Below are 24,535 nucleotides of genomic sequence, written 5' to 3'. Positions count from 1 at the left end.
CCAACGGGTGCCAGCTCTACATATCTTTTTATCATGTTTGTCCTCTTTAGCATCACAACGTTTGGAACAGAATGCCTCGTCATTTGATGATGCAAATCTCGCAGATTGCGAATTATCTTGTCACTTGGCATGTCCTCGGAATACATCTTCACCACACATTCTTCTGCGAACGCAATCTGCACACCAGTGAATCTTGTGATTAAACCGTACTCAGGTATTTTCAGCGGCTACACAAGTTTCACAGCTGGATGGAACAGAGTCGAAAGGTTGAGTATGGCGAGGAAAAAACGAAGTCGACCCCCTAGTTCTCCTAAATCATACTTATCAATGATTTTTGCTTTGGCACCACGTTCTGTCTTCTCGTTTTTCTGAATGACTACCAAGCACACCAGCAGTCCTGCAGCAGCGTAACCATATATATACGGTGCAGCGTCATATTTCCACCTTAGTTTCGCATGCAATCTATTAACCGGAACTTGCAAGATTCCGCTTGCTTCTTCTTCTCCCCGAAACATGCACACATTACTATTCGGGTAGTAGAAGCTCATGTCCGGTTGATAACGGCTAGATGAAGACGTATTCATTTTGCGAAGATATCTCCCCATCTGACACAAGCCTCAGAAGGACCGCAATGAGAGAATCCCACAAGTGATAATACGAGGCTTTAGTAACGTACTCGCTGCCAATCCCGATGGGGTCAATTATACCCCTCAAGATGCCCAAACTGATATCTGAATTTCGTTTTCGCGGTTCGGGCTCAAAAAGTTTGTCCACCACGCTGGATAGTTCTCCAGTTGTATTTTTCGATAAATAATCCAGAATAATCTGTGATTGATGGGAATTTTGACCCGAACTCTGCGTTGCAGGTACTTTTTCAAATCATCAAAAGTTGACGGTAGCTCTGTAATCTGCTCATCTTTGATAGCCTTTATCCAGGCGTCAGGAACATCTTCGTCTTCCTTTCTTTTCCTCTTCCATTTATTTTTGTTTTCAGAGATTGAAGAATCCACCGGCACTACCACCAGTACGTGAACTTGGCCTTCACTCGGTTGAAAACTATCGCCAAAGTGCATGTGGTTTTTGATACACAGTGTGGGTTTCATTTGCATACAGCCTTGTAGATGTCCACGTTCATCAAGCGCCACAGAAGTCGCACCAGCCCGATCGAGCCACGCGCCTCCCACCTTCTTAGCTAAAAAGAGTTTCAACCTGTCTGCGTTGATACCCTCGAATTCTTTTGGCTTCTCCGCCTTTATCGCGTCCTTCAACGCCGAGACAGACTCCGTATCGTCGATCTCTACCTGAAAAATGCTACCCGCCTCACCAACGATAGCACAGATGAGCTGTACCATCTTCGCTCGAGCCGACAATTTCTTGAATGAGGTAGTTGGTAGGAAAAATTACTAAGCGGACGTTAGGGTGGGCAACATAGATGTTCACTTTGATGTCACGCTGGTCGCTCTCGCTATAAAGTGGATCAACGTCAATTTAACCTCACCAGTTGAGACTTGAGAAGGAAGGTTCCCAGGAATGTTCTCAGTGGTAAATTACGGAAAGAAGAAAATGCCGGAGTGATGATGTTGATGACCCCAAGCGAAAGCTTTTTAAGTCAGTAGTTTTAGTCGAGATATTACATTGACACACAGGCAAACATATTACATGACTTTCGGATAAACAGTATACCACTATATGAAAGCAGTGTTTTGCAGTCAAGATAGCACCGCCGTAAAGCAATATCCAATAAAAGTGAAGAGATTCGCCTAATCGCCCGTTATATGCGAGATTTGACGATATAGCTGAGCAATCACTTCATGATCTGAATGAGTGAATTCCGTATTACCAAGACCAAGAAATCCACCTATCTCGTTTTTGCAAGAATAGAAGGGAGCTATATCGATGAGAATCTTATATTAAAATTCAACAAGCGTAGAACTTTCCCATCACACTTCTGTGTAATTGTAAAATCCTGAGGTAGTACAATAACGGAGATTCTTATGACACACGGGGACTGGCTAAGCAATACAGATACTTGTGTCGATAGTTCAGTTAAGCTAAAAAAGCAGTCCGTAACACATGCTGCTTGTGGAGTAGATAATCAATCTAAAAGTAAAGTTACACACCTTGGTAAAGAGCTCTAGCTCCATCTCTGCGTTCTTTTCACGGACTCTTGAATTGAAACTCTTTTGTTTCGGTAGAATTGGCATTCCAGCGACCGAGCCATGAAAATATATTATTGGTACCGAATAGCGGCAGGACACTGGCATTCCAACAGCTTAAGCCGGTAAATGCTTGCCAACGAACGTTCAGCATCTATAAAAATGCTCGTCAAACTAGCATAATATTCATCGCCAGAAATCTAGCAAATGTCATGAAGCACTCCCATGTCTGGGATCAACACCCGTAACGGATTTTCGTCACCATGTCGCGACAATTTATCATCAAAAACAAAAGGGTCCATTAAGGATTGTCATCACACTTCTTGTGCCCAAAGTCCTCAAAAACAAATTTATCTATTTCGGATGATTACCTCATCTCTTCCGTTATACTAATCGCGTTATCTTCGTGTAGGTTTCCGCACATGTGCAGCTCGCACCGACCACGTCTATTATTGTGTTGACATCCGTAACAGCGAACTTGCGGCGGTGTCGAATTTAATCGAAACATATTATCCTCGTGAGGGCACATGAGATCTAGGTAGAAAAGGCGTCTAGTGGTGCTGACCTCGAGATGGAGATGGAGCGAGCGCTCTAAGCCCCAGGAACAATAATGCGATCTGCATGTAAGGCACGTACATCGTGGTAGTGTGTATCGGTTTCGACTTTGTTCGAGTATTCCTTTCGTACCGCATTTATGGAAAGAAGTAGATAATCTCGTTTCTAAATGCTTGTTGATAAATTTGATAAACACAGCAGCGGCATGATTCGATCGGCGATAAGCGCAATCAAGGACATATCGAATAAATAGCTTCTCAGCGCTTGCACAAGCGCTGTAAAGTGCGAAGGTGACCACTTTTGTCGGAACATTACATGGAGGTCTTTTAACTGGCGGTGCCATTCGATGGGCTCAGTTGTATACAATGTTAATGATACGACCTAGCTTAATCTCTTGTTATCTCCTCGAATATCTACACGCTCGACTATGTTGAGCGTCATATATATGACCAAGACAATTGTCAGCACACTTGTTCGTAAGACAATATTTGTTATGCTGACACTGTATGCCATTTACGCTATGATGATAAGGCACCCATGCCTCCTTCCTTGAAAAGTGATAAGGCTCTGCCTAGTGAATTACGACGACTCAGCTCCAGGTTCTTGTTGCGCAGAAGCATCACGTCATGTCGAGGAAGAATTGCTGTACGGTGAGACAAAAACGCTTGCGTCCTTTTCATGCTGGACTTTGTGGTGAAGTGTCTAGACAGTGCTACAAGTACCCAAAGCAAAAATTCTTTTGCATGTGGATCGCATATTACGAATTGATTGGTATCTCGTTATTAAAAGTTTTGTCGAATTTAATTTTCAAGATGTGAACAATCCTCATGATGGATCTCTCGAATAATATGTGCGGAAATTTCCCACACTACAGTAAAAGAAAGACAATGATAGAGCTTGACGATTTTCAGAACTAAAATGCAGTACAGCCGAAGAAAGGTCATGATGTCAGCATTGGCGTCCCGCATTGTAAAAAGTGCAAAGATCAGATTAAGTATATTCGTGATGATAAATCAAGTCGAAGTGTCCTTCAAATACTATAATCAGTTCAAATTCTCCACTTTTCGAAATGATATCTAACATATTGACGGACCGTGCCAAAATCCTGATTTATGCGCAAGAGCAGTCGAGTGCTTAGTTCGCTGAATGCGATGAGGAAATGCTTGATTGCAGCCTTTATATGTCGCTAATTGAGTTTGACGCTACTAGGCCAATAATCGTTTGTAACATAAGAAATAAATATGTGAAGCCACTGAAAGATGATGTTGCAGTTATTTTACATGTATCAGATTGTTCCTTTAGTAATCGATAGAAGCACCTTCACTTTCTTGATTGAGGGTTACCACAAGTTTCACCACACGGATTTTTGGGTGCTCCTCACGTCCCCTCGTCCTATTTTATGGATTTCCGACTGGTGGCAGACAATTTATGTTCGCCATCTGATGTTGAGATTCAATTTATGTTCTTAATTTGGAGCAGAAATGGACACGCATAAATATCGCAAAGTCGGCTATGCTGTAAGAATTGATCGCCATCATCGTTTAAACATAAGCATGATTTCTTGCGTAAGAGTATGACGTATTTCACTTCTGGTGTTTCTTCTGACAATGACCGCCGCAATCATCTCGCTTTATGATCGCGGCGGCGATTTGACTTCATTGAAAAGGTTATGCAGTTATAGCTAGTATTTGAAGAAGGTACATTTATTTATTTAAGCGTGCTTGTTAAATTGTCGAAGTACCATCCCCAGATAAGATGTCACATAACTTGGTGAATAAATATGAGAGAGTGTCACAGCTCGATTTACCTGTGTTAATTGTTGCTTTGTTTGCTACAAAATAACTCATCACTTTGGTTTGTACCTACTATCCGGGACCGCGTATCCGATCTACCTGCCATATAATGAGCTGGTTTCCGCTTCTTGCTCGTGCTTTCTGCCGTTGCTCTCTGTGACAGTGTGTTTTGTGCTGTCGACATGATTGGACTAAACAGAAGATCAGGCCTACAATCTAGCTTGTCTGTCTTGAGTACTGCTAATCCTGCTACAAAGAGGTTACTTAGGGGCGGATCAAACCCTGTGCACAGCAAGTGGACGATGATAATATCTCAGAAGAGCGTGGAATTCTCTCCTTTTTAGAAAGCTCAGCTCTCAAAAAAACTATCAACTTCAGTGAAATCAGCGATTCCGATATAACTGAGATAATGAACGCATCGGAGATGGATCGATCCAAATGCTTTTCTAAAGTAGGGCGTGATGTAAACCCGCAGGCAGCATTCATGCGATTGGGTGAATTTCGCATGAGTGATTTGAGAAGGAGATTTTTTAAAATGTACGGAACTTGGCACGACACAAACACGTGAATTTTGGTGTAAACATGCTATTACTCTAGCTGCTTTTTAGATATGTTCTTCCTTCTTAACAGTCAGCTGACTGATAGTGTTATTAATAAATAAAAACATTGAAAGGATTTGATATACACATTGTTGTGATATGTACATTTAGATTTTTTGTAAAAGTTCCCTAACATTCTACAAAAAATTCTCCTATTCGTGCATCATTTTTGCGAAAACCATTGGAATCATAACGTGATCATTGCAGTTTCTATCTTACTATGTTTACTGCTGCCTAACTCTTGACCTGTAGCATTTCAAACCATTGTCGAAGTGAATCTGAAAGGATCTCTGGAAGCATTGCAGAAGTCGGTATCAATACATAATATGGAAATGGATAATTTTCCAGATATGGCACCATGCGCACTTTTCCTTTCTCAAACGTCACGCTTTGGGTATCGAGAATTGACGTTTGCCGCTGGTTCACTGCATCATCATATTCGGCTGCATTTTGATCCACAATAAGCAACACTATAAGTTGCTGACGCTCCAGTGCCGTCTCAATCAGCTTTCGAATCCGCATTCTGCCATCCGAGTCAAACCGCCCGTCCGAGATTAAAAAAACAATCTGAGTAAACTCGACAGTGCTGCTGTCTGTCGATGCTGACTGCTTTGCTATTTCGAGAATCTGTAAGATAGTATCGAGCGTCTGCACCATATTTGTCTTCTTTTGCTGAAAGCCAAAACGGCTGATGATGCGACTTCCTGCATCGTCTGTAAATGGTGTGTCGAAAGCATGTAGCAGCTCAACATTTTGACCAAATTTGACGACAGCTAGCTCACCCACTTCAAGCTGTGTCATTCCTTTACAGAATGTCGACAGAGCCTCCAAAGCCAAACGACCAGCGTGATTGTCGGCCATCGACTCGGAATCGTCAATTGCAAGCATCACTTGGTACTGCCTCTTAGATGGACATGTACGACGCAGCCAAATTTTGTCCTTGCGAAACTGACTAGCAATGTACGGAATCACCTTGCGCATATTTATACGTTTACCGGTTCGGTAATCGCCTTGGAGCTTTGCACGAAGCATAGGTTCTAGCACAAGCCGAAGCTGCTCACAAAGTCGCTGAGATGCGCCGGCAGTCAATGCCGTATATTTGGCCCAAAGGTCCGTGCCATGTTCTCGTTCCAGCTGAAATGTCCAATTTGCAATAAACAAGTCGAGCTCGTCGCGCAAAGCAGCAACTTCATCAGGAGAGAGTAGCTTCGCCTCTGTTTCTACTTCTTCACCGTCAATCTGGTCCTGCAAACTAGCGTTTACATCCTGGCTACGAAGCTTCGTTGGAAGTGCTTGCTCGATCATGTCGTCTAAAAGCCTGTGCTCTTTGATATCGGTAGAGTCCTTGGCTTCTCCATCGAGCTTCTCCAGTTTCGGATCCTCTTGCTTATCCATCAGTGCATCCGGATCAAACTTAGACTCTTGCTTAGCAGTCTTAGGGTTCTGGTTTTCTTCATTGGATTTATCAATTGACTTCTCTTCTTCTTCATCAATGTCCATGGCTGTCGCTCCGTTTTGAGCATTCGTTTCTAGTTCTTCTTCCTTTTCAACGTGTTCTTCCTCTTCAGAACGAAGCTGATTCATGATCTGATTCTCAGCAGCAGCAGCCAACGCATGCTCCACGTCTTCCATCTCATCGTCGTCATCGACAAACTCCGCTGTTGTCATTTCTACTGCTTTCTCCTGATCGTCGGTCAATGTCTTGTCAAACTCCCTTTCTTCTTTCGTTTGATCGACCATCTCCACACGCTTCTTCCAATGTTCTTGTGCTTCCTGAGCATTGCGATACGGATTCGGATCGCAGCGGTCGCGGCGTTTTTCCCGAGTGTCTACCTTGTTCTCAACTTGAGACTGCGCCTTCCAATCCTGCTTAGCGTCCTCATCGTTGCTGTCATTTCGCTTTTGAGAACGACTGCTGCTAACGTCGTTGCTCGTGTTTTTATCCTGCTCCTTAGCATCAAAGCTTTCAGTTTCATCGTCGTCAGCGTCCTCATCGATCGCTTCTAGATCGTCCTGACCATCTTTCGACTTAGTACCAGCCACATTTGGAGCAGCCTGCTCTTCTTTCATTTTCTCAGAAGCTTCAGCTAGATCAGTTTCTTCTTCCTTCTTCTCCTCCGCTGGCTCCTGCTCGTCTTCCATTCCACCACCACCAAGCTGAATCGCATTGTCAAGCTGCTCTTCATCACTTGCCTCCTCATCTACATTGTTCTCGTCAGTTCTACCAGCTTCCTCTCCGCCTGCCTCATTGTCGCTCGGCTCATTCTCCGAATCACCCATTTTGTCCATATCATCGTCTAAATTATCCATGTCTGCATTTCCATCATCCTTGTCAAGTTGCATATCCTCAGCAAATTCGTCACCGTGCAATTCATCTGGGCCATCCTCATCGTGGTCCTCCTCTCGCTCAGTAGGGTCCACACCGTGGTGGTCCTCATACTTATCCTCCAAATCATCATTGACCTCCTCCATCTTCGTATCGTCTCCATCATCACAGTCGTCTTCACCGTTGTCGCTACCGTCTTCAACAGTCTTTTCTCCCGACAAATCACGTTGAGGCATTGCTTTGTCCTCGTTCTTCTTCTGGTCATCTTCGTTCTCTTTGTCGTCAGTCTTTCCACGCACTTCATCTTCCAAAGCTTCACCTTGTACCTTAGAATCTTCTTCAAATTTTTCATTTTCCTTGTCAATCTTATCGTCATCGTCATCCGAGTCTTCACCCCACATCTTCTCATCCACTACATTTTCAGCGTCTTGACCAAAGTCGCCCATTTCCCGATCTAGTTCTTCCCCTTCGTTTTCGCTCTCATCGTCTTTTTCGTCATCAGGAATATCCTGTATTGTGCCTTCAAAGTCATTTTGCATCTCAAGTCCCGTGTTCTCGGGCTTTTGGTCCGCCAGCGGGTCGGTCTCATCTTTCTGGTCTCCTTGCAAGCCCAAAAGTTGCTCTTCATCCTCAATCTCATGGCTCACGTCCTTCTTACCCTCACCTTCGCCCATACCAGTTCCTTCCACATCGTCTTGGAACTGCATCTTGCCTTCACCATCACCTTTATCGTCTTTTGAATCCTCTGTACGGCAAAAGCCGTGGTAAAATAGATTTCGGAAGATACGAACTAGTACAAAGTCCAGCTTCATCATACTTTTGTGCGCCACAATAAAGTCAACAAGCAGCTGGCGACTGATGCCGCGCACATCAAATAAACTCGGTTCAAACCGCTCTAGCGCCAACAAGGAAACGAAGAATACACGTTGCCAGCTTCTTGTCCGAGTACTAGCAAGCTTTGCATACTGATGTTGAAGCAATTTCAGCAACTCAGCAAGCTGAGACGCGATCTGATTTATACGCGAAACCTTCACCATTGTCAACAGCAAGTCAAGTCGCTTGCGCAGCGATAGAGCTTCACTATGTGTATTGTTTTGATTGACATTTGATGACGACAATTCCTTGGAGATCTTTGTCAACTCCTGAATCGACACTAGCACTGTCTCGACGAATTTGTCATAGAGCTCAGTAAAAGCTGACAATGAGTTTGTACTCTCGATGTCATGGTCATCACTGGATGCGAGCAAGTCAATGCTAGTCTCAGAAATTGCCTGCTTGAACTGGCTATCGGTGCGAAAGATGCAGGCGTACTCGTCCAGGAATTTGACAAAGAAATTCGGCGTCGTTACGGAACCAAATAATGAAGAAATATCATGAAGATGACGCTGAATTTCGTCAAAATGAACACTATTTTCCTGCAGCACGGTTATCGCCGGAGGCAATTGTTCAACTGATGAGTTTGTTTGCGTAATTAATGGAGATATGCCATAGAAATGCTTTGACGACTGTGCAAAGGCCCCAATCACAGAAACACCATTGACGACTTCTTTAGCTTTGAGTATGTTGTAAGGAGTCGCAGGTACACCGAGAGACTGGGCCAACCCAGAGGTGTCCACAAACGACTTTTGTACCGCGTCTAAATGTTGATAAATAAGCTGGAATTGCTGGCGAGCTTGCATCTCGATTGACTTCGTCTCTGACAATTGCTGTAGAGCTTGTAGCGTCGATATTTTAAGCTCACGCAGAGAGCGGCGCAGCTCCATTATAGATATTTGCTGAAATGATTGCCACTTGCTTGCTCCACCCGAATCCCGAACTGCTTGACCGGGGTGAGCGGAATCGAGATAAGCAGTTTTGAAATTCTTCATCAAACTGAGCGTGCTTAATCCATTTACAAATCTCTCGTGACTCAGTGAGACGGCGTGCAAGATCTGTCGCTGCTGTAGCATCGTAAACAGCATATTTTCAGCATAACCACACATTCTTTCCATTTCGATTGAAGATAAATCGTGCGAGAAGCTTGTTACTGCACTGTACCGCAACGAAGCCAGCTGTCCGAGGAAGCGGTAGTAGTATCCATCAGCACGCTGCCACAACCATATCGGCGAGTTATTTGCCGCCTTGCCTTCTAGCGAAACTTCTTCCTTAAATTGTTTGCCTATCGTTTTGCTGCGCTTTTTTATACCTTTGAGGTTGTGCGTCCTGGACCTATCCTGCGGAAGCTGAGGGGCTAGAGCTGTTTTGGTTAAATCAACGCGAAGACAGTTCTCCACATCTGGCACATCTAACTCAAACAATTGCTGAATTTGTTGTTGCTGAGCAGGAAGCTGCATTCGGTGATATCCGAAATCCTGTGTCTTTAACTCACTAAGTAGGTCAACAAGAGCTTTTTTCTTCGCCCCTTTTGGCAATGCAGCGGCTGACTGAAGCTTTGACAGTCGGTAGAAGATTGTCTTGCACAGGTCATCGCACACTTCGCGCACTTGTTGCCGGTATTCAACTTGATCGCATGCAAGAATATATTTGTCGGTGTACTTAGCAATGCGCATCATCAATGTTGGCAGTTTTTCGACGTACACAGACTGTTTAAGTACCAATGTGTCGTCATCACATACGTGATCTACGAGGCGTATGCCGTTGTGAATCAGGCGTACAACAGGAGGTCTCTCTGTCTCCCAAACCTCGTCTTCTTTCAGCTTTGTCTCAACGTCGTTTGCAGCTCTTCCATCGACAGAGGACTCTTGATCACACTTTTCAACATCAGCAACTCTGTCGTCAAGACTGGCAAGCTCTGCTTTCGTTGCATGTATCCCAACAAATCCGCCTTCCTTAGTGATGCCACTATCTGTTGAGCTATCAATTACTGTCTGCATCGATACATTCAGTACAGAGTCATAATCACGTACAAACTTCATCAACTTGCGATGTGACTTTTCGGCCGACTCTGCAAGTGAGTAATACGTTTGCTCATCCCAGCGACAGATCTTTACAAACTCAATCAGTTTGCGCTGGATTGGAGCCTTCAAACCGCTCCATTGGCGGTCCAAGTAGCCCAAATGTTGCGCGTAGTACCGATATAAATGGTATAACATGTTGGCCAGCGCATACTTAGTCGAGTTCGCAGCAAAATTAAAAGATGATCCTTCGCGCTTTGCAAGACTCCAAAAATCAATAAACAATTGTGCACAGAATGAATATACCATCTTCAAACGGACCTCGTACTGTCCGATCGGGCACGACCGAATGTACGCATCCAAAGTATCAAAAAGTTTTGTCTTAAAATCACGTTGCTCCTCCAATTTTGCACGTTCTGCGTCGCTGAGAGACTGGTCTTCACTTCTAATCTCATGGGATTGAGCAAATAACCATTTTGAGAGATTATTGAGATGAAGCCATTGTAAATCGTGATGGCTGTTGCTGCTCAACACGGCAACATCAACCATCGATGTGTCCGATTCGAACTGCGCTGTCAGCAGTGAGTACATGTTGATCCATGTATTTTCTGCCGTAAAGCGATGCTGCTTTTCTTTGACGTAGAGAAGGTGAGGCCACGAATACAATTCAAGCTTTCTCCAGCGCGTCACCAAAGATGATAGCGCACTGAGCTCGTCAGTGATTGAGTATGCACGTGCGGCATATATCTCCCACTCTTGTGCTTTCCGCAGCAAAAGCTCCACACCAGAGAGCGTGCGAGCCAGTGGAGAACTTATCTCAAAATTACGGATGCGATCAGCAATTAGTACAATTTGTTGCAAGATTGCGTGGTCAGGCCACTGAGCCAAGAGCGATTGCACTTTTACAAGCAAATTTTGTAACGGCTCTGCAATCAGCAATACTTCTTTGACCATAGGATCACGATGGAAGTCGATTCCTTGAATGTATTCACTGTTCAAAGCTTGAGATACTGGAACCGCCTTCTTTGATATCCCAGTAATGCTTCCAAGTCGAGTCTGAACCAGAGATGCAGCGAGTACACCGGAAGATGCAATTGTGGTTTCAAGATTAAATGAGGTCATGGTATTCAAAGATTTGCGTAGCCTCACTGCAAGAGAAAAAGCGCGTGCAAAGGCATTAACGATCTCATCATCAGTAATAGCAACATTCGAGTTTGCTATCTCTGCATACATTTTCATGTGTGCTTCACACAATCGTCGAATCATTTTATCAGAGACCAGCATTTCCAAATTATTTGAGCCACCAGGGCTGTCCAAGTCACTAGTCAACGATTGCTCAGAGCTCAGAAAATCTTTAAAATCACGATAATAGTCTGGAAATTGATCGCGGTACTCCTTTTCCAGGAGCTCATCCTCAGTTTCCAAGTCTAGCTGACGTACCTTGTACTTGAAAAGTTGTTCCTCCTCCTTTCGTTTTTGCTCCTTGCACTCCATCTGTTTCTGCCATTCAGCCAAACACATATCAAAAAGTAATTTACTGATCTGAAAAGCAGACTCGACAACAGACGAGTCTAGCGCACAATTTGTACGCAAAGCCGTCAGCATCTCACGAAAAAGACACTCCACTTTTGCCAGCGCAACATTGAGCAGAGCTGCCTCAATCTTGCGCTTGTTTGCTTCTCCTGCACCAAATACAATTGACATTGCCGGTGTGCCGACTGTTTTCAACATCAACTGAATGCTACGCCAAGACTGATCTATCGACGTCACGCTTAGTGGAGAAGGAAACTGCACCAGTGATAAAGCCAATGCCTCTTTCTCTTGTTCTTTTAACGATGCATCCTTAATCTGCTGATACAATGACCAAGTCACGAGTGCAACACCTTCCTTTACACAGTATATAGTCGCCCCAATCGGTTCTAAAATATCTTGGAAGCAGTCGCCAAACTTTTTAGACAGATGAGCGAGAAAGCTCGTCGATGTCTGCTGGAACATTTCAAGTTCACGTAAAATCTCACGCTTTCGCTGTAAGGACGGCTTTGAAGCTTGAGCCGCAAAGAGCAAGGCAGACATTTTATCGGCTGGCATTACGGTGAGAGAAAATCGCAATAGATCTCGGAACAGATCTCCAAAGACAGCACTGTCCACAGGTTGCATTTCAAACGTACTCGGGTCAATGGCATCCACATCAAGTTGTGGCTTAAGTTGGTATCGCTGAATAGCAAAAGCAGATGCTTGCTTAACCTGATCATACAATCCGTTCAAAGACTGAACAGCAGCTTCGGCAGTCGCCACGAATGAGGGCGAAGGATTAAGTCGATGGATTGATGAGTTTGATGCGTCTTGCATGGTTAACATAGCCAGACGATTCATCAATTTCTTTTTCTTCACCAATGGCTTTGTAGCGGGATCCAACGGCGAGGAAGGAAGAAGCAATGCGAAACGCCACATGCCTAGCATCACCATACTCACTCCGAGGACGCTGAGGCTCATCTGGTCACCATTATCATCAATCTTGGATGCTGTAGATACAGCTTTTATCAGTGGTGACACAAGTGAGTCTACTAATACTGAAAATGTTTTGTCACTAGAGCTCTGAAGCGCCTTAAGTAATTGGGCTTGAGCCTTGCTATCAAATGTCGAGGTTTTATCCACAAATCGGCTTAGAAGATGTCGGACCGTTTGCCACTGGCCTAAGTCCTTAGAAAATGTTGACTCGAAAGCAAGCACAGTAGCCACAACAAGCTCCTTTACATAAGAGATACTTACGCTCGCAATCATCTTTTCTACATCAGGATGCTTCCTCGCTAAATAGGTCTTGATCTTTTCTAGTCGAGCAGAGCGCACCTCGGCCTCACTCGTTGGACACTTGGACTCTTCCAAATCCACTTCAGCAATGTTTCCTAGCACAACAGCACTTTGAACAGCTTGGAACAGACGAGGAAACCCCGCAACTATCTGAGCGTGGTCAGATTCATCATTGCTAATTGCAGGGCGAAGCTTGTTCGCCTTACGCAACTTCACTCGTGTGTCAAAAATCTCGAGCGAAATCAAGTCGATATGATTGAAGCTATTACAGCGCAAGAACTGATGAAAATGATACAGCAAGCCATTTAGGCGTGTATGGACTACAAAAAAGAATTTTTGGACCTCAGCTTCTATTTCCTTCTGAGTGCTGCCCGTCAGCTCAAGCGAAATAAATTTGTAGCCACACCATACGATATCTTGGTATGCATAAAAGCTAGCAGGATCACGCAGCCCTTGACGCACCAAAATTTCAAGAACGTCGTCAATTACTTTTAGAACGTCCCTTGCAGCCTCTATAACTTCACTGTATCCGGTTTGAGACGACTCTTTTGCGTATAAACGATGCAAATTGAGCACGTGCAGAAGCTTCGTAATCGCTTGCAGCTCTAAGCGAGCCAAATCATGCTCCAGTAATGGACTCAGTTGAAACGTCACCAAACGCTCCATTAAGACGGCATTTTCTTTCATGTCGAGGAGCAAGATGGGAGCTTGTTTACCAATGCGACTGTCCTCTTCGGTAAGCAAATCCACATGACTGTTGGCGTTATCTTCGATCTCACTCAGGTACAAAGTCTTCTTAGCAATAAGCTCCGTCACTTTTAGCTGCTGGTCCTGGAGTTTACTGAGAAGAACGCTCGGAAGTCTTAACAAATCCTCGGTCATCAGCGTATAAGAGTGCATCTTGGTCGCTTTTTCACCATGTTTCGAATTTGTTTGCTTCTGAGCAAGGTACGAGATTGCACATAGTGCATGCAGCACTTCCTTTCGAGTTTCAGCGTCAACATAAAAAAGAGGTGAGACGTTAAACTTTGCGTTCTTCATGGCAGCATCCATCGATATCCCGCCGCCAAACAGAAGAGTTAATACATCAATGCTACCTTCAGCAGAGCCTCTTTGAGTGTCTACGCAAAAATTTGAGTGCACCTGCATCCGTGTCCTCGAAAGTCGCTTTAATAAATGCTCAGCTTTCCATAGGTAAGCATTACTTGGTAAAAGCGAGCGGCCTCCGTTTTTCCACAGCACCATCTTCTTCGACTCACAACCAATAAGCTTTTCAATTGTTTTCTGCATGCGCTCTATCATATCATGGAGGTTCTTCCACTGAGTATCCAAAGTAAATGTAATACATTCAATAAACTTCGCGAGTCGTAATAACGACTTCTTAAACCATTGCCAGTGAATAAGAAAATGTGTCAAATCCAATACTTGCATTTGAAGGTGGTTAGAAAATTCGAAGCGGTCTTGGATTGCGTCTCGAACGGCATCAAAAAATGACAAGTCAATCGACAGATTTGTCGATGCTTTTATAAATGCGAGAACAAACACGTCAAATGAATTTAAAAGTGGATATATGAGGAAAACCAATTCGCTATCCACACATGAGCGATCTGCATGATACTGATGGACGGCATAAGACTGCTGTAGTACTGAAAGCTTGGTCATGCCGCTAACGAGCAGAGATGAGGTACCGGAACTGCCTTTATGTTTGCTACTCCTTGCTGACGGATTGAAGTGTATATTTACATCACGATACTGCTCTTGTTCGCAGAATTGTAGCCATTCCACACCGTCAAGTAAATCCATCTGCCGCTGAGTAATCTGAACGAAATTTATAAACTTTTCGACCTCGCCTTTGGATGAAACAGCGGCGCTATTAACAGCCACACGCAGAAAAGCTGAATTTTTTGCAGCATAATGCACTGGCATCGGCGGCAAGCCAGTTGGATAAGCCGACAAATCCTTTAGGTGATGGGCCGACTCGACAATATTACGAAGACCGTAAGTGTACATGTCATTCGTAGTCATGGACTGGATAAAGCGTGCGAGCAGCTCAACCGATCGCAACGTGCGTGTACTACCGACTCCACAAACGACTCTCTCTAGTGCGAAAAGCAGGCGGTCTGAAGTGGCCTGACAAATACCGTTTTCGCATGTGCTCGAGAGTTTAAGTATCCGACTTAAGGCAAAGGGTGCAAGTAACATTGCCAAGGGGTTATGAACGTCGACGAGTCCAAAGAAAGCTTTAGACGTCAAGGACTCACAAGCTTCAGCTAAAGCTTTGTGAGAATAAGTTGTATTTAGATGCTTGCACCGCATAGCAATACTATCCAGCCAATCATCGGTAATAGCGCTCATATCTGTATCAATATTTGTGTTGGGCGTAAGCCAACTCAGCTGCAAACCATCTGCGTCAATAGATTCTGGCGCTTGCGTAGATAAAATGAGGTATTCGAGATACACAATATCTCCCTGCAACACGATTTTTTCGCTTTGCTGACAAAGGGCAAACGTTGAGCGTACTGCAATTGTTGAAAGTACGCGTTGAATTTGCAAGTTTTGTTGCGAGATGTCAATAGCGCGCCTGATTGAGTCGAATACATCTTGACTTAAGTCAAGCTGGGCGAGCAATTTGGCACCATAAACACGTTGAAGGGAGTAGAAGATTGCGTTTATAGGTTCAACTCCACGAGAAATCTCGGCTGAAGATAGCAACGACCAATTTTCCAAATGTCGACGATTGATACTACCGTATTTTGAGCCTCCCATAACCTCCTTAAGTTTGTCAATAACACGCTCGTGAACCGATTGAAACGTTTGAGATAAAGCAAAGCTCGGAATGCCACATGACAATGATAACTTGATAAAATCCAGCCGAGAAGCGTCCTCATCAGCAAGTGCTATCTCAATGCACCGATTTCGCATGGCACGTGACACTTCGCCGTACTGCGGGTCCATCGCCAAGAAGATCCGAAAATTTTTGTGAGGTTTGATCACTCGAAGTTTACCGTTAATTATTCCACATTCATTAATCAGCATCTCTCCTTCAGTCTCCATAAGCGAATTCAGTCGATCCAAAACTGACGAGCTGCAAAAATTGACGTTGTCCAAGAGAACCCAATCACCCTTCTCCATCGCTTTTATCAACATTCCGTCAACCCAATCAAAGCAACTCGCAATAGCATTGGACTTGCCCAGCTTCTCAATCTGATCAATGTCATTCGCAAGACAAGAAAGTGCTGGCAAATGTTCATCGTGATTAATCTCTTTCAGTATAACTACAACATTCTTCATCAAGTCAATCATGACCTCATCCAATTGACCACTTGGCAACTTCTTTGCTGTGTTCTTTACATTATAATTTTGACTATAGAGCGTTTCCCGTGTTGTCAGCGCCCACCACGTGCGACTCAGTTGATTCATCTGTTTTATCATCTTAGTTTTGTCCGTCTTAGATTTGGTCGATGCAATTGACAGCATTAGTTGTTGAAGCATTTGGTCATAAATAACATGAAGATTTTGCTTCACGTCACGCAGCTTCCGTCCGAAATCGACTTGCTCGAAGCATCCAAGCAATTCTGTCGCATCAGTTCCTGCACTCATTCCCAACTCATGCAATATATTGCCACTTAAAGCAGCAAGTAGACGAACTGACGAAGTTTTGCCGCTTGCCGGTGGGCCAACGAGGAGCGCTGGCCACGACATGTTGACACAATGGACCAATGCTTCCATCGGCTTTAACAAAAAGTTAAGAAGTGGCAGAGCAACGCGATTTAAAGGCAAGATTTGCTTACGCTTGAGTGATGCCTTTCCAATCTCCACGAATCCTGCCGACATACGAAATGAGACAGCCGTACGATCATCTGGCTTGAGCCCAAAACAGTCCTGAAATCTATGAGAGATGAGCTCTCGATCGCGTGCAGATCGCAATCTATCCACATAGATAAAATTTACGTAATAACTCAAAATGTGACGCTTATCCTCTGCACAGCTAAGCAATAATGTATGCTGCCTGAGCAGGTCACAAACGCGAAAAACGTCTCGCAGATTGAATTCCCACGGTGATCCGAGACGGCCGTAACTGCGCCGAATCATTGTGTCCTCGTAAACTGCACGATTAAAGTCAATAATTCGCTCTAGCAACGTTTGTCCCGCAAAAATCGAGTTACTCATATCTGCTTCAGTAATTGCACAATGTAGCGTTGGATACATTGCGCTAGCAATATATTTCAAATCTTCTTCATGCAACGTATCAACAAAAACGCGAGTGAATCGATTCAAAAATGACTTAGGCAATCCCTTCCGACCGCCACCTTGACGAAGCGGATTTTGCGCGGCAAAGACACGGAAGGTCGGCGGGCACTCGAACTCTTTATCCAGTTCCGGGATATAAACACTACCTCGATGATCGAGGCACGAGTTTAAACCTTCCAAAACAGATTGCGAAGCCAGATTCAGCTCATCTAGCAACACCCAGTCGCCAGCTTTCAAAGCACGCAAGAAAACGCCATCGCACCACTTGAACATGCCGTTTGATTTTCCACCGGGCATATTTGTGGAGGAATCGTCCTCTACAATATCGGTTGGCGATGATGCAGCAGGAAGGTCAGAGCCAAAGAGATCAGAGATGTCCGTTTGTTCAGACAAATTGATGCGTACAAGGTGGTGGCCGGATGCCGCTGCCAAAGCACTAATCAAACTAGTCTTGCCAACGCCAGGAGAGCCTTCTAAGATGATTGGGCGGTTAACCTGCATCGCACGCAATACACGGTATAAATTTGACAAAGTTGTCGGGGCCTTCAGCGAGAATGCCGGTTTTCTACGAGTATTGTCCGGCCCACGTGGAATCAAAAATGGACCTATACCAAATTTTTCTTTCGTAACTTCTTCAGAGACAAACGAGTTCAGCTGATCAATGCTTTTTCCGTCATCAAATGTCGTGATTTTAAGCGAGTTGGTAACCATTTGCTTCACATAAACATTATCATCTGGCACTAGCGCAATTACATGATCATATGCTTCTTCTCGAGCATGCAGTGCCGTGAGTAGTGCCTTGTCAGAACCAAGACCCAAACCGTCCAATATTGACAACGCAGCTCCTTGCACAAATGCTGTCCATGCTGATACTTTCATCGACAGCTCATCATCTTGCTTCTTGACGACAGATGTGATGAAATCAATCCAATTGAGAATATCGCGTAGTGTTACTGCCCCGCATCCATCATTTCCGTTTTTTTCATTAAAAAACATCACAAATCTCAAAATGGGATCACACAATAACGATAAGTGATCACGTGCTATCAGTGAGAATTGGTGAGGTGACATATCGGTGCGGTGGGGACGAATCAGTCTGTCACGAATGATTGTGGCGATGTCATCCAAGTCTGAAATAGCCGGTACCCAGATCTCTGTAAAGCGGTTGCGTAAAGCAGGAGATAGCTCGCGCTTGCCAAAATCTCCGCCTGGATTCATCGTTGCCATTACACGCCACTTTGGGTGGGCAACTATTTCTTCGATTTCGTCTCCACCTTTTTCAGCCAGCAATAGCGTACGAGATGGCTCAAGGACACTATTTAATCGTTCCAATACTGCATCTTCTGCAAGATTGATTTCATCAATCAAAAACAAATCCCCCTTCTTCATTGATTCAACCAGAGGACCATCAGCCCATTCAAAGATAGACAGCAGTCGACGCGTGAGAGCATCAATTCGCACTGCTAATTCCTTAAGGGGGGGAGAAACACCCTCTATAGCACCATTACGCATCTTTTCATACTGAACTATCATTGCACTTACGCCCAGTAATTTGACCTTATCTCGGCGTTGTTCAATCTCGTGCTCATCGATACATCCGTCACCTTTTGCAAGAAAAGTCGCGAGTGCATCTTCCAGTTCGTGTGCAATATTTTCCTTTCCTCGCACGGGACGCAAGCAGCCAAGGAAATCCGAAGTCTCTGTATGTTGGTGGCAATTTAAAATGTGTAGCGGCTGTGAGAAAAGAAGCGAGTACAGCTGGCAAACAGTTGTCTTGCCACATCCAGTCTCTCCAACTAATAGGATTGGTTCCTCGTTTTGCAAACAGCGTCCTACCAGTGTAAAAAGCCGTCGTAGTGATTTGGTAACACTAATATTTTTCAAGCCTGCTGCACTACCTGCGGACTGTGGTGCGCTGTTGCTAGGCTTTCCGGTAGCTGCTATTTGAGAGGTCTGCTCCACAATGTTTTGAACACGTTCAAACTGTTCCTTGGTCCCCCAAACCGTCTCATGTTCGACCTCGCCATTTTTGTCCAGAAGATTTGATTCGCGAGGCTTACCACTATAATAAAGAGAGTCTAGATCAATAGTGACGTTGCACTTTTTTTCTAACACTTGCTTCACAATTTCCTTCTCTTGATCTTTCCGCAATCGCTCCGCCAGCAAACAGTAGCCTTCCTCCGCTAAGGCCTGTTTTGTTGCTGGTCGACGTTCAGCCCACCGAAGCAAATCACGAGTTGTTATAAAGCCAGACTTCCCAGCAAAGACAGACGATTGCTGTCGAACAAGCTGCAATTGCCGCATGACGTCAACTAAGATCTCACAATACGATGGCGGCAGCGAACTGCGCTCTTGCAAAATGGTTTGGAGCTCACCAGACGCTACTTCGTCAATATGAATCTGAAGAAAACGATTTCTGAATGCGCGTGACAGGACTTTCCTCCCACCATACAAACCAGGAGGGTTTTGCGTCGCGAACAACATAAACTTCGGATGCGTCTTCACTATCTCCTGGGTTTCGGGAAGAAAGAGCTCACGATTGTCATCAAGCAGTCGATTGAGAGCCTCCAGAACCTCCGATGGAGCCAAATTCAACTCATCCAGGATAATCCACCAACCTTTCCGTACCGCATCCACCAAGACGCCTTCCTTAAAAGTTAGCTTGCCGCTCAGGTCCGAGACGTAACTTCCAAGGTACTCTTGAATATCCGTGTGCTCGTGGTTATTGATGCGCACACATTTTTGTCCAATACGGGCGGCCAGATATTCAATAAGCGATGTTTTTCCAGCAGATGTTGGTCCCTGCAACAGAACTGGATACCTGCCGATGACTACTGCGCGCGCCACATGACGCAAATTTTCTTCTACCGATTTTGTGAGTACAAACTTCCGTCGTGAGGTAACCGGATGCGGCAGTGATTCATCTTTTGGTGCCTGAAAATCACCTTTTTGAATCCAGTATGAGCACACCAACACAAAATCGCCCGTTCTTTTAGGTCCACCAGGACATGGTGGCGAGCGCTTAAGCTCTTTTGCCTTAATCGTCTTTGCAAATGTGCTTTTAATAAGAGTCTCAAGGTATATACGGGATTCCATTTCAAGTTGTGTGGAGAAAGTAGAGCAAAAGCCTTCAAACATTGCTCTAGAGGTGCCGTAGCCCCGCTGAATTAACATGCGCGTAATATGAAGGGCCTGACTTAGTGTACGCAGAGAATAGCGAGGTTTGCGACGTCCACCATCGCTTAGCCGCACTTCTGCTTGTTTTCGTGCTTCCAAGTAAAACTTTACCGTCTCAGGTACTAGCGCTTCGGATATTTCCTTGAATTGATGGTGGACCACCATTTGCAAATCCAAGATATTGACACACTCATCTACGTAGATTTCCGTAAATCTATTGCGAAAAGATGGCGGGAGATTTTTTTTACCAACGTCGTTCGATGGGTTCATTGCGCCAAAGAGACGAAAATTAGGATGCGGGCGAATGATTTCAACATCTCCACGCTCAGTCAGAGAGAATGCACTTGTTTCGTGCTCAAGCAACGAGCTAATTCGCTCTAATGTGTCGGAGGATGCAAGGTTTATCTCATCCAGCAACACCCAATGACCTTCTCGCAGCGCTTTCACAAGAACTCCCTCTTCAAATGAAAAGGCAAAGTGTGACTTTGCTTGCTCTTTCTGTCGTTCAAAATGCATAAGATCAGCTCTAAAAGTGTCCCAACGATCCACCAACATAGTTGCCGAAGAACCGGCAACGACCATCTTGTGATTTAATTCACTTTTTGAGTGGGTATTGTTACGGTCAGCTCTGCTATCTTGTAGCTTAATTACAGCCATATGAATGGCTTTTTGCATGCCTTTCACGAGCTTCTTCCACTCCTTGTGCTCTAGCGCTATCCGAACTGCATTAAGAAACTCAGCGTTAGTTTTTTGCGAAAATGTGGCCGTAAAAAGATCCACAAATTTGATGTATAATGGGCGGGCGAGCAAGTGGATCTCGACAGGCTTAAATCCTCCCAACAAATCAGAACTATCGCTTTGAATATTAAGGTTTTGAACGACCAGATGCTGCCCCATGGTCACCGCCATATGCTGAATAATCGTAGTCTTGCCGCAACCAGTCTCACCAATCAGCAACGCTGGCTCACGAGTAGTTACAATCGCAGCGATCTGCTCTAGCAACCGCAGCACTTGACCAGTCATTACAACAGAGCTAGCAGATGTATAAGTGCCTTGCTCGAGCTGCGCGCGTTGCGACAATGTCGGCAGATGAACGCGGCCAAATGTTACTTCATGTGAATTAAAAGTAACATGAGGCTTGCGTTGTTCGAGATAATAGTCAATTTTGTCGGAGGCTACTTCCCAAATTGCTGCTAGTGCATAAGCAGAGCGTAAACGCGTCTTTGTATCATGGATACCCGCACAAAATACATCCAGCGCCTCGATTAAAATGCGCATACGTTCATCCTCAGTTATATATTCGTGTCCAGATGATGCAGTCTCGCTTATCGTACCATCGTCATAAATAGAAAATCGATATATACGCTTGCACCACTTCAGTAAATCGCGCAGGCAAAAGGTGCGTCCGTAATTTCGTCGTGTTTCCATCCAAATCTGCGCAGTGCTACCACTCTCATCGCTTGTGTTACCAGATATCGCGTTATATGTAGCCATGATCTTGGCGACATAATGTCGTCGAATTTTTGTAAAGCGCGTCATTATGATCTGCTCGATCTCACTCTCTGCGAGTGGTGCAATGCGTACACTCGTCCAGACCGATTCCTGAAACCCTTTGGGCATGTGATGGCCATGCGTCGTCGTTCCGAATATTTGAAAGTTTGAGTGTGCCATAAGTACCTCTCCACGACCAGGAAGGACCATTTCGCGTGTTTCAAGCAGCGGCATTAGTGCTGCCAGTACCTCGAATGGAGCACGATCGATATCTTCAATGATCACCCACCGACCAGCAAGTACAGAATTTGTAAGCGCTCCAGGTTGCCATGTAAATTGTCCTGGTATATCAGTACACACATACGATCCCAGCAATGTCTTGCTATCAATTTGATCGTCTAGATGCAGCTCTACCAAGTCATAATTACCAGAGAGTCGAGCAAGCTCTCGAATCATAGCTGTCTTACCACATCCACCTGGACCTGTGACCAATATTGGACGCTTCAAACCTAGCGCAATTGCAAGCGACTGAAGGTTCCGCTTGGTTGATGGCGTAGGTACTAGCGGTTGGGTGATCACTGAAGTGTCCTTGCCTATGTCATAGTTCCGATACAGCTTGCTACTAGGAATAATTACGCCGAATATGCTCTGCAGCATCTCATGAAAAGGTGGCGATTGTGTCTCTTCCACCTTGTCATCATTCTGTGGGTGATAAATACTCACATTAATGAATTGTTCCTGTCGCGTTGTGTCCTCACTATGCAAGTCCAGTTCAATCTGTCGAACAATTGATCCATCACACAGTGCAGCATCTTCACCAACACATAATTCATTTAAAAAAGCGGTTCTCTGGGCATTGCTCATCTTCAAGACTACAGCTGTCGTACGTGCAGCATACCATCGCACGTATAGGTCGTCGTGAAAGCCAAGTGGAAAAAATGATGTCCAATTCCAAATCGTCATAAGTTCTATAGGTCTTGCTCGTAGTAGCTGAAATGCTGTCTTGGCGATACTTCGAAGCCGATTTATTGTATCTTCGGTCTGCTGTTTTTGAGTGACCATGACGTCAGTAAAGGCAAAAAAGCACGGCGCTGTTTTAAAGTACTGCAGGATCAAAATACTGGAGGTTGGAAAAAAGATAAGAAGCTCAGATAAAGTCATAGCGACAAGTTCGCTTCGCTTCATGCTGTCGATGAGCTCACTGTGCTGCTGTTGGTCGTAGAGCGGTAAGACCGGGTCTGTAAGCCGCAGTATCAGGTCCAATAAGAAAGGCCGCACGTACTTAACAATGGTCATGCGCAGATCGTTGTGTGTTAAACATGAGGCCAGTGCTTGCAATTGCGTGCGAGATGCAGAGTCACGGTCCTGCTTTTCATTTGAATCAAACGAGGTCAAGAGCGCTTGAAATGGTGGGTATTCCTTAAGTCCGTCGTCGTCTCTAGCATTTACAGCGGCCAGAAGCTGCTGAATTCCGGTATGCAGTCGGCCGATACTCACCAAGCGCTGCTCATTCGTAATGCTACTGTCGTTTGCGGCGTCTACTACTCGTGGAGCAACAACGTCAACCATTCGAAACGGTGTAAAGTGACAACCAACCGAAAAGGAAAGCTTTGTGGTGCACATAATTTTTGAGAAAGCACCATTTACAGCATGATATGACTTTAAAATTGTTTATAGCCATTCGAAAACCTCGTTTTGAAGAGGAATTACTGAACGTCAGTTGTCCTTGCCTATCAGTTTTCAAACTAATTGTCATTTGCTGCGACAACATAGATCCAGCCACTGGACAAAGGCAAGGACATCTATTGCGGGAAATTGATGCCTGACAATAGTCACACTATAGACACTGATAGACATACCATTACTGTTGAATCAAAGTATTGCCAGTATCAATATGGAAACTAGACGTTGTTAAACGCTTTGACAAACATAAGCCGCTCTTCCGTAAAAATCGACTTGATCATGGCCACACTGCTGCTCGATAGACACGAGTCTTGGATCAACAAGAGGATACTTTTGAAAGAAAAGAGCAATTTTACTACTTGACTTGTGGCATTTTATTCCGCTCCTTATTGAAGTGTGCTAGCCCATTCTCTGCAAGTTCGTAGCAAGGTGTTTCTTTGTACTTAAATTTAAAGACTGGCATATAAAGAAAATTGTATGGATTACATTACTACAAATCACATGTCTATCACACATATTTAGCTCGTAAAATTGTATTGACACACTTAGTAGCGGAGTAAACCTCAATAAGTCAAGTGTGTTGAAACATGTACTGATTTAATAGACGCAACTTCAAAATGTGGGTTTATTTGCTCTAGCACCGCGGTTCTTCGCGCAAGTGCTTCGCAGACAATCGTTGTGCTGATACTTCTGACGGTCGGCCGTGGACATTTTTACTTTGGTCTTAGGTGCCATAAACGAAAGTTGCGGACATTTCGCTTTAAAGCGCGGATCTCAATACGAAACAATGGCCAAGAAATTG

General features: G+C 44.5%; 3 protein-coding genes across 3 annotated transcripts; 1 reads left to right on the top strand and 2 right to left on the bottom strand.

Moving 5' to 3' along the window:
- Positions 1 to 710: 710 nt before the first annotated feature.
- Positions 711 to 1,352, bottom strand: PHALS_05517 (CRN-like protein; the record flags this gene model as incomplete). Its single annotated transcript, XM_024719074.1, has 1 exon — positions 711 to 1,352. One exon carries the CDS (start codon positions 1,350 to 1,352, stop codon positions 711 to 713), a length of 642 nt encoding a protein of 213 aa, XP_024584409.1.
- Positions 1,353 to 2,639: 1,287 nt separating this feature from the next.
- PHALS_15099 (uncharacterized protein) lies at positions 2,640 to 4,207 on the top strand. The gene has a single exon (XM_036407190.1). The coding sequence runs from the start codon at positions 3,338 to 3,340 to the stop codon at positions 3,527 to 3,529; it is 192 nt and encodes a 63-aa protein (XP_036263438.1). The 5' UTR covers positions 2,640 to 3,337; the 3' UTR covers positions 3,530 to 4,207.
- Positions 4,208 to 5,337: 1,130 nt separating this feature from the next.
- On the bottom strand, positions 5,338 to 23,673 carry PHALS_05516 (type a von willebrand factor domain-containing protein; the record flags this gene model as incomplete). The annotated part of the gene is made up of 3 exons (XM_024719072.1): positions 5,338 to 7,766; positions 7,824 to 17,013; positions 17,083 to 23,673. The coding sequence occupies 3 exons, from the start codon at positions 23,671 to 23,673 to the stop codon at positions 5,338 to 5,340; spliced, it is 18,210 nt and encodes a 6,069-aa protein (XP_024584407.1).
- Between the last annotated feature and the right edge of the window lie 862 nt (positions 23,674 to 24,535).

This window comes from Plasmopara halstedii (genome assembly GCF_900000015.1).
Source record: "Plasmopara halstedii genome assembly, contig: Scaffold_2904, whole genome shotgun sequence".
Taxonomy (NCBI): Eukaryota; Oomycota; class Peronosporomycetes; order Peronosporales; family Peronosporaceae; genus Plasmopara; species Plasmopara halstedii.
The sequence above is the reverse complement of the archived record's forward strand: the minus strand, read 5'-3'. Positions and strand labels throughout refer to the sequence as shown.

Excerpts from the sequence above, each read along its gene's own strand:
- PHALS_15099 (XM_036407190.1), top strand. The coding sequence starts at position 3,338 with ATGTCGAGGAAGAATTGCTGTACGGTGAGACAAAAACGCTTGCGTCCT.